The following is a 10,980-nucleotide window of genomic DNA, read 5'->3' on the forward strand; positions in this document are numbered from 1 at the left end:
ACAGGTACGTGACTGTAGCCTCTACCAGGCTCCGTGAATCGGTAGAATTATTATCCTCACCTCGTGGTGAGTAAACGTACTCTTCTGGCCGGCTAACTCCCTTAGCGTACTATAGACTCTATTTGTGCAATTTCTACAATTAGACCACCGATCCACGAAGCCTGGTAGAGGCTAACGTGACTGTACAGTACAGTACTTTTTTTGCTCCGTGTGACTGAGCTTACAATTAATTGCTACTTTGGTTAACTACACACGGCCACATGTAAATGTGCCCCACACCATACAGATTATATTTCAATCCTAGACCAAATAGACAAGTATGAGAGATACAGAACGAAGCCGACCATGCATCCAGACATTCTATTTTTCTATCCTAGTCTACCTGAGTAACATAATTGTAGACTCGGACTCGGCGTTCGTATACGTAGCTGCCTTATCGTAGAAACGTTTGCCGCATGAATCATTTCAAAATTTTCCTCATTACTTAAAAATCTTTGTTAAGTTTTTTTTTTAGATAATAACTTACTCCTGACTTTAGTGGCTTTAGGGAAGCCTTTGTATGACGTTGTCTCTTTTAGCATTAAGGCAAGCAATGGCGGGACAATATTTAGTTTTCATGCTCGGTTGCGTTCACCCGTTTAGATAGGCAACAACGCGTGGCAACGTTACGGGGTGATCTTGGGCCACTTCGATCTATTGTGACACTATATTCTAGATGTTTCTTAATGTAAACCAATACTGGAGTCCCAAATGATTTGCTTTTCAAAGCCGATTCACAAGGTATTTCCGTTTTTTTCAGGTGTAGTAGACGTCACCATCGTCAGTAAGTACCAGTTCTTTGATGAGCCAGCGGACACCTGGCTGTACTGTTACTACACGGGGAGTCTCATCAACCATCAGAACGGGTACCAGTTCGGTGTAGAGGTCAACACTGGCTCAGGAACGGTGTTTACATCACGGAGAGGCACCGGCGAGATATCAGGGCGCTATAATGTGAGAATCTATGGTGACGCTGGTGACTTCCGGGTCGGGGCATTCTCCTGTCGAGTAAGGACCCCTGACAATAGTCAAACCGAAAAGGCCATCACCTTCAAAATGAAGTCACAGGGTGAGTACACAACTTGTTGCCGATTATATGTGCATAAGAGAGCCATGATTCATGTATTCATCTACTGCTGGAATGCACTTATGAGTCAACAGCCGTCAGATAGAGAAAGACGTATCAATATTCATACTTACATCCTCCTTCCAGCCGATGTCTGGCCCGTGACCTTCACAGTGACCGCCAACACAGGTGACCCCGTGACCCTACAGATGGTGCAGAAGTCCAACAGAACCGGTACCCTGGTGTGGAGGAAGGGCGGGGTCGGGGGGACTGTCCTGACTGGACAGAACGGTCTCAACTTCACCATGGCCAGTGTCCGGGCTTCAGATGAGGGGATCTATGAGTGCTACTATCAGGGGGATACTGATAGAAAACAGGGCATCATGAGGCTCATTGTAAGAGGTATCTTAACGTTATACCATTTATCTTCCGATGTAAAAACAAGGTAATATTTTTGCATGCACAAAGTTAATACTTCTTTTGGTAACACTAAGCGTAATTCCTGTATTACTGTTAATTCCTGTATTACTGTGATATCATTCACGTTTTCAAGCTGTACAAATCGTGATCACTGAACTTCTACTTGCTTCATTAATGCTGCATATCATTTAATGCACAGATACCTTTTCCCTCATGCTGAACACCACCCACCCACACAAGCAAAGAAATTTCAACTTGGACATTTGCCCTTCCTTGCTGATCAACAAAGCACACACGCAGGTAAACACATCTACGTATTCTGTTTGACAGGTTGCACTGAGAACAAGTGGGGTCCGCCCTCCTGTACCGGTGACTGTCCTGTGTGCTACAACGGCGGTGTGTGTGACGACAACAGCGGGGAATGTGTGTGTCCTCCGGGCTTCCATGGACAAAACTGTGAAAGTGGTAAGATATAGTGATGTGTGCAACTAGACCTAAAACAGTGTCTGTATGTATAACAGATTTGGGAGAATCCCTGCGTTAAAGAAGGAATGCTAAAAACTAGTAAAAGTAAAGGCTTAATTATTTGTCACACAAGACACTGTTCATTCTTTCGAAGCCTGTGCGAACAACCAGATCGGTACCAGCTGCACGAGAGAGTGTGAGGGTGGAGACTGTACAGGCCAGCTGTTGTGTGTGATGGACCCGTACGGCTGCTCCTGTGCTCCTGGACTCATGGGGATAGAGTGTAACACAGGTGAGTACACATTAAGACAGACTTTATTTCATTCCAACCTTCAGTAGTGTCATAAAAATGAAATGAAACAAAATTTGAATGAAAAGGCAATGGTGGACAATTTTACACTCAAATGCCGGAACATTAAACACAATGGAAAAGTCAAACGTGTCCAGGGCCTGTACATTTCAAATGAAATGCATCAGTTCGAATCCCTACTTCAGGTTGTCCAGACGGCATGTACGGAGCAGGCTGCACCCAAACCTGTCACTGTGCCAGTGGAGGTTCCGTGTGTGACGTCATGACTGGTGCCTGCTCTAGTGGAGGGTGTGAGGCTGGGTGGGAGGGGAGCAACTGTCAGACAGGTGATTGTACTCCGTGCCAAACGGCAATTGTACTCTGTGGTTTCCTTAGTGATGTGTCCGTCCATATATCGAACAATCAAGGTAAAGTTATTCTAAAGATATCTAAGTATCTATCCAAGGTATCTAAGTATCTATCTCAGGATCTATCCAAGGCTTCTCGAGTTATGCTGTTGACATGGAATCATGATATTTTCTCATTAATCATGCAAATGAGTTCGTTAGTTGCATGATTAATATCTACTGACATTTCTCTCTTTCTTTACATATGTGACAAGTTTAAAGTTCTATCATGGAATGCAGTAGATTTATAAATTGTCCCCATTAATTTTGCAAATTAGCTGTTGATCTGCTACTCAAAAATCACGACCGCAGCATGTTCAGAACAGCATTTATGAAAAAGGGAAGTTTAGAGGGCCCATTACCGAACTTGACCTTTGTTTTCCTGACCCCTACCCACCTACCAAATATCATCAGTATCCATCCAAGGCTCACGTTATGCTGTTAACAGACAAACACAACAAAATGGCAAAAAAACCTTGAATAAACTTCTCATAAAGCATCTATTGATAAAATAAACACCTAGGGGCAATGATCCATTCTACCTTTGTGCCAAGTTTCAGGTCTTTTGACCCCGGAACGACAGAGATCTTTCCGCTTAAAGATTTCGATAGTAGAAGAAGAAGATGCAGAAACATTACGAATACAATATATTACCCATACCTGTGGTATGTGTGAAATAAGTACGAAAAGAGTATTTAATTACGCCTAGGCCTATTGAAAACTAAACTCAGTATCACCAGTATCAAGTACATTGTCTATCTGTAAGTAATATAAAAAAATCGTTTAATTATCACGGAAGGTAAACATACTATTTTTGCTCAGTTTCCTCTTCTTCTCCAAACGAATAAGGTCAACGACCTGGGCCAGACAGCTGTCACCATGGTTACTGGTAAAGTAGAAGCCACCCTATCTTCACTGCGCGCTCATTGGCATATTCTGAATCACATGATTCTCACTACCATAAAAACAAGATGCAAGAAAAATTGATGTGAAAAATTTGCTACTACGTTTTGTATCAATCAATTTACTAAATGAAAAAAAATATATAAAGTTATAGTCATTGCTTATTGTTTGATTGCGTACATCGTGTTCTGCGATTTTAATGAGGATATTCTATAATTTTCCTCCTGCAGAATGTGATGACGGTTATTACGGTAACGACTGCGGGGAAAGTTGTGGAAACTGTGTGACAGGGACGGTTTGTGACAAAACCAACGGCAACTGTCCCGGGTGTGAGGAACCTTGGGTCGGAGACACCTGCAAAATGAGTATGTAAACCTTCATTTTTCATTGCTGAATGATATACAGATACATGTAGGTGCACGTGCACTGTTGCTCAAGCAGGATTGACCGATCATCAGTTCCTTTTCTCAATAGAGAGTGCTTGAATAGTAGAGTTATACTTTTCAATTTATTTTTTATTTTTTTATTTATTCACATATATTTTGCGAGTATGAGGCGGAAAGCACAAATTGCTTATATTAAGCCTTCTACTCAAGAAACATACGTATAAAACATGAATAGTAAACGACATTACATACATAAGTACAAAATGGATAACAGAAAAATAAATTTAAACAAGACAAGTTGGTGCTGAATCAATTAGGAGAACCTGCCTGTACAATGGATATAGGTAATGACAAGATCAAAAATGTTACAGTTCTGTTGATGTGAGAGAGATGTTGATCCTGATAACAGTAAAGTACATAAATTAGTGTCGTTGAGGTGCTTTAGGTCTACTATAATATTTGAGACAGCCGATAACAAAGAACTTCTTTGGCTAGTATAGAGTGTGCAGTGTAGTAGATAATGTTCGGTTGTTTCACAATGATAGCCGCATTTACATGTAGGATAATCAATACAATGGTGTTGAAATAGATGGTAGTTTAACTGACTGAAGTTTAGACGGAGCCTTGTAAGATGAACTGCGGAACGACCTTGGCCATGAGAGAAATGGGAGTATTTTGTCGGCTTGTTGAATAGTGAGTCCAGCTCTTTTTTGAAAGTGTTGATCGAAAGGACGGCTTTAGCATTCGTAGGCAGTTCATTCCACAAGTGAACAGTTGAAGGTAGGAAGGATCTTTTATACTTTTCAGTTTTACAGGCAATGGAAGTAAGGTTTTGGTTTGCGCGAAGGTTGTAGGGGACCGTATCACAGATACGTGGAGGGATAATATTATGTAAGTACAGTGGTGCGAGACCATTCATAATTTTCCAAAACTGAATCAACTGGTGCTTTTTCCTTCTGTCCGCTAGTGTGTCCCATGCAACCTCGGCTAACAAGCTCTCATGTTTAGTGCCTCTCATGGCTCCGGTACAAACTCGTGCCGCGGCCATCTGGACAGACTCAAGAAGATCACAATCTTTGCCGAGAAGGCCACACCAAACAATGTCAGCTCAATTCTAATATGAGATAAAAAAACAATCAATGCACGTGTATTGTTGGTGAAAGGTATTGCATCAGATGCACTTTATACGCTTGTTCTGATACATGTATAGACATGAGATATGGCCTGTATCATTCCAGTACCTGCAACAGTTTCAGAAGGTCCAGAAAGCGTAACTCTAGTTGTCGAGAATGACACAACGTTCAGCTGCACCGGTCGCGGTGTTCCTGGCCCTAGTGTCGTCTGGTATCATGGCGAAGAAATCATCACACCTGGAAACGGGATCAGGATAGACGTTACAGATGGCGGTCTGGTGGGAGAACAACACGTGATCCACAGCACCTTAACCATTACGTCAGTACGTCGACAACATAACGGGAAGTACGTCTGTATCTCCTCTAACGTGGCGGGGCACGAGACGTCACAAGAAGCTACACTCGTGGTGCAAGGTACGAGATCGATGTAGTTTATGCAGTAATGAAAGCGGTAAAATTTCCATTTCTGTATCTTGCCAGCCTCCCCTATATGTGTTCAAATATCTACACTCTCTACGTTCTGTTTGCAGAACGTCCTGATGACGTGACAGTAAACGTCACCGCCGTGAACTCTACAACCCTACACGTCACGTGGATAGTAGGTGAAACCGGTAACCTCGACATCCTCGACTCCCAGGTACGCTACAAACGGAGCGACACGGAGGACTGGGGAGACTGGGAGTCTACTGGAGTTTCTGGTGCGAAGGGTGATGTCTACATTCATAGCTTACAGCTGGCCGTCATGTACGATGTTCAAGTGCGGGTGCACAACTTGCTGGGATGGAGCGATCCTGGTAGTGGTCGGATGGGAACTACAGACGAAACAGGTATTAAAGATATAGAAAATTGAAATACTTTTGAAAACTGTTGTGTTCTGGTGCGTTTCATTTCTTTGCTACGCTAATGCATTATTACTTATATTTAGTATATATATATATATATATATATATATATATATATATATATATATATATATATATATATATATATATATATATATATACAGAGAGAGAGAGATGGAAATAGATATGCATACAAATAATGACGATCCGTGGTAAAGCGTTATAGTGCTATATATCCTATTTCCAATGCAGAACCGGTATCGCTGTTGCCTACCAGGCCACCTCTGGGCGCTACTGCAACATCTTTTCCCAAAACTCGGTACATGGAGCCTGTGACTGCAGAGGCCATAATCAAGGGTTAGGCCACACTGTACTTAACTTCATGGATGACATCACCCTCACACTCAGGGTTGACAATCGCGGCAAAGCCTAGCGATATCACCCCTGACAACTCAGCCACAGAATTCAGTTATTAGGGCGCCTTGCTTATGAATATTAATGAGCTTGCCCTTATATGGGCAGTCAGCCGTTGGGGATTGGGCGTAGGAGGATGGAGCCATGTAATACGTAACATGATTGGCTGATAGCTTCCCAGCGGCCTTTGCGAGACAGCTTGCGACAACAAAAAGCCCAAGAAAAGCCTATTCTATGATTGGTTGACAGCTGGTTTGTGGCGAAAATCATAATAACCACTGATAGGGCATGAAATAGCAGGGCCCCATAGGCTAATGCCGTTGGGGACCGGGCGTTAGGAGGATGGGATGACATCTGCGCGCATTGATTTTCGCCTGTCCTCAATAAAACTGTGGCCACATGTTACCCAATAGCATATCTGTCCAATCAGAATTTTACGCTTGCTAAAGACTTTGCTCTCCAGTGTAAGGGGGCACATGGTCAGGGCATGGCGCCACAGCGCCCTTGATCCACTCTTTAAACAAGAATGGCCATAAAAACATTATAATTGAAATGCAATGACTGTCTCTTACTGGAGGTGAATATATGACTAACAAAACTTGGGAAAGAATAGACTGGATGTTTAGTCCTGTGGTTTAGCAGCATTTTTTTTTTATTTTGCTGGATTTTTTCGCCCTCGCGATTTAGTTTTGGGGTCCTCAGAGGATGCCATACATAGAATTAAGTCAGTGTGGTCTTAATTGATTAAGACCCATTGTCTGGGTGCCATTCAATTACTACCGGGGCTCCCTACCCTCTCTATCTTGATTTTTTCGTCATTCTGATGATTCATTTCAATATGAAAATAGCTCACATTGTTGTCTAAATTTTGTAGGTCCACCCGAAAGTGTTAGTGTCGCCTCCATCATTGGTGGTAGCGTTGGGGCTGCCCTGCTGGTCGTCGTTCTGTTGACAGTCGGCATAATATGCTACAGGTAACTAAAGCCCGTATTAACAGAAAACGTGATCCATCAAAATGTAATCATGAAGCGCTGAAATTCTTTTAAGTAAAATCTGTGATGTTGTTATTTTTAGCAAGATGTCTGCTCCAGCTGCTTCAGAAAAAGAACACCTATTTGCTGGCTTGTATTTTTCATTACTTTCATTGATAGCGTTTGTGTGTTTGGACCTCATACTGTCAACTTAAGTAGCTACTTCAACTGACGCCCAAACCAATTATGTCTTAAAGAAGGAGACACGCTGCTGAGCGACAGGACCCCATAGGCGGTCAAATAGACCTGAACATGATCAAAACTGACGATCCCTCCGACAGTGCATCAGCTGAGAATCCTACATGTACAGAATTGCATGAATACAATTCGCCTTATGAAACGGTAACCTTTTATTCGGTGTTTTCCTATACAGACTACATTATACTGGTTTTACTGGTTGTACTGTACGTATCTACTAAATCGTTGTTGGTACATGAGTTCGATACGTAACGTTATCATTCTAATTCTGCATTGATGTCTTTACGACGCTAAGTACTTCTTTGTTGTATCTCCTTCTTATACAGATCTATCCCTCTGTATTTCCGAAAATTTACCTTTATCACGTTTTAATTCACTCTTTTGATGTAGCCGATTTACAACATCACAGACCTTGTAACTGTGGATGACGTAGTGGAATTCCTAAAGGCCAAGGGCTTTGGCCAGTACGCTGCAGCATTTAAGAGTAAGTTAAGTTCCACGTACAACTCTTATTTCTTTGCAACCTTAACGAGGAAAAAACTTGATACAACAATGATACAACTGCTTCAGCTATATCAGTAGGTGAATTTGATGATGCCCATTTGATCCTCTTGGTAGGTTTTGCCTGCTTGCGAAAGTTTGCTAAGTTTCTTGTTAATTAGACATCTTATTGCTCAGGGCACAAAATAGACGGAGTTGCCGTAATGTACCTGAACGACGCTGTGCTTGCTGAGCTCGTCCCTGAGATCGGGCCGAGGGTAAAACTACAGAAAGCCCTGCAAGAGCTGAAGGACAACCAGGTTTGCCTCATTTTACCTCATCAAGCATATTTATTTTCAATACATGTTATCTTTTTCACGTAATATTAGTAATATGACCTCATCTGTGTACCAACGCTGCCGTCATTTCCATGGTAGTTAATTTAACAACATTGTCATTTCAAAATAAAGGCCAGGAAGTGACACAACACCACAATGCATTGCAATGTATACACTGTAGCAGAGGTATGCACCTATTCCCTTCAAAACTGCAAGAAACCTTGCACAGAAAACTAATCTACTATATACTCTGAGGAAACTGTCAAATGGCCTCAACTGGGAAGCCAGGCTGATACTGAACACAAAAGCATTGAACAGCTGTCTGTGCCCATCTGTTGGTTGGAAGATCACAATTTTTATACATGCTTATGTGATGCAATGATGTCGCAGCATCTCCCCCAGAATATTGGTATGTAATGCTATAGGGTTGATTGAACTAACAATGTAAAGAAAAAGTAGGAAAAGGTACTTTTTTGTTTCGTTCAAATCTTACGTATCATACATTTAAAAGGCAATCAACGGAAGTCTTAGTGCAGAGATCAATGTATTATTTCTTTACTTTTGCAGACATACACCTCACTGCTGAACTAAGAATCCACTGACAGAGACATAGAAGAATCATTTTGCCAAGAAGGAAACGTTGTCTCATGTTCTCACCAACACATAGCCAGAATGACCAATGTGACTCTAGGAATATCAAGCATACAGAAATATGTTCTACTGGACAATCTTATGCTAATTATGAAACATTTCAATAATGAAATGAAGATTACACATTCATTTTTATCACAAACATGGCACATATACTGTACAAGCTGCATCATAAGATAGGAATATATTAGGATAATAGATTGCAAATTTTAAGCAAACAAAAACAATTCATAGTTTACATTTCCTGTTTACGATATTTACATCATTTTGTATTTTTATCTTATTTAACCAAGATAACAGTGTGCATCTTCTGCCCATCTATGTAATTCACTTTGCACAAACTAAAATATGACAACGAACATTTAGTCCAGAGAATTCACAACTGCAAACTACCACCACTGGTCTTGTGCTAAAACAAAACGGGGTCCAGAACAAAAATTACCATAAAAACCTGCCATTAACACAGTAGCTTGAGAACCAAATCAGCCCCACCTCACATTATCCTCCCTGGCACTAAGACTACAGTCAATGACAGGGTTATATCTTGGCCATTCAATGCCATTTCCTAACAGCAAGATTATGCTAATTCTATTGGAAAGGACAACTTATACTGACAAACTTTAGCTATATAAAGTACATGTGAGCCAATGCAATTCCTGTGAAACGTAAATATGTTCCACTCATTTGATTTCTGTATAATTACAATTCTTTTTGTACAAAGGCTTTGGTCAAGCATTGCATACAATTGAGTTAACAGGATCTAATGATAGAAAGCATCATCTAAGTACAAATGTATGTTACCTTTACTGACCTACAGCATACGGTGTAGGGCATTTTATAAATAAGCAACTGTTCCAGCAATCTTTTTCCCTCCACAGCAAATATTCATCTTAACCAACATATATATATATATATAGAATAACTAAAACTTTTCTATTGTAGTCAGAGCATTTACAGCTACAAGATGCAGTATACTATAGAGATATACATCTGTAACTAATAGAATTACCAATGGGTACCTGATAGCATGTACCTCTATTCTAGGCTGCACAACATGTAGGTAAGACTGAACTCAGTTATGAAGGAATCTACTTTTATCCAATATCATATAACCATGAGGTAGCGTATTATCTGTATTCTTAGGCCACACCAATTTAATTTCTTGGTTCACGGATTTTTTTTATAAAAAATATGGAGCAATAGGGCAAAAAAAAAATAAAAATTGTTAAATGGTTGGGGTAAAGATAAGGGCTAATCCAAAACATAAAGAATAAAAAGTTTTCAGCTTGAAAAAAATATAAAAACACTATTACTGTACAGTAACAGTTTGTTGAAAATTACAAAAGTAGTATCAGTTTTTATGTTTGTCTTATTCTTCATCAATAAAAAATATAACTGGAATAATAATACCTACATTTTAAGGAGCTTATAATATAAAGGCCAATTTGCTAACACCCGAAAGTTGGTGAATTTAATGGTTTCATTAATGGTACAAATTTGCTGAGTGGTAATTTTCATTTTTATTTTTTTTCCCAAAAAATAGGAGCTAGCGAATCCGTGAACCAATCAATTAAATTGGTATGGCCTTAGAATGAGAATTAAAAGGCAAGACTGATCCCTCTGAATATTGTACAGTGGACAGTTTTGAACATGTAGTTCTTACTGCTATGTACATGTACCATTAATCATTATCTGTGTTCTGAGTGCGTTGTTTTAGCTGAGCGGCGAGATATATTTCAATCTTTTGACATCTATGCAGTGAAAATAAAACCTTTTGCAACCTGACACTGTAAAAAAAGTAAAAACAAATACACACGGTGGCATATGTATGTGACTGTGTAGCCTTTGTACGTGCCCATGTGAACACTGGGCCCATACAGTGCCAAGTTAGTTTGGAGTAGAAGACTGGAGTGAGTGA

General features: G+C 40.4%; 1 protein-coding gene across 1 annotated transcript; it reads left to right on the forward strand.

Moving 5' to 3' along the window:
- Positions 1–427: 427 nt before the first annotated feature.
- Positions 428–10,242, forward strand: LOC118432217. Its single transcript, XM_035843746.1, has 13 exons — positions 428–1,108; positions 1,253–1,507; positions 1,856–1,990; positions 2,145–2,282; positions 2,486–2,626; positions 3,820–3,954; positions 5,214–5,522; positions 5,639–5,935; positions 7,239–7,338; positions 7,593–7,737; positions 7,984–8,077; positions 8,272–8,393; positions 8,979–10,242. Exons 1-13 carry the CDS (start codon positions 751–753, stop codon positions 9,000–9,002), a joined length of 2,253 nt encoding a protein of 750 aa, XP_035699639.1. The 5' UTR covers positions 428–750; the 3' UTR covers positions 9,003–10,242.
- The last annotated feature ends 738 nt before the right edge of the window (positions 10,243–10,980 follow it).

The sequence above is a fragment of the Branchiostoma floridae genome, chromosome 15 (genome assembly GCF_000003815.2).
Source record: "Branchiostoma floridae strain S238N-H82 chromosome 15, Bfl_VNyyK, whole genome shotgun sequence".
Classification (NCBI taxonomy): Eukaryota; Metazoa; Chordata; class Leptocardii; order Amphioxiformes; family Branchiostomatidae; genus Branchiostoma; species Branchiostoma floridae.

Bases quoted from the DNA above. Each gene is read 5' to 3' on its own strand.
- LOC118432217 (XM_035843746.1), top strand. From the start codon at position 751: ATGATTTGCTTTTCAAAGCCGATTCACAAGGTATTTCCGTTTTTTTCA. The intron at 7,339-7,592 runs GTAACTAAAGCC...TATGTCTTAAAG, and splicing joins GTCGGCATAATATGCTACAG to AAGGAGACACGCTGCTGAGC. The intron at 8,078-8,271 runs GTAAGTTAAGTT...CTTATTGCTCAG, and splicing joins GTACGCTGCAGCATTTAAGA to GGCACAAAATAGACGGAGTT.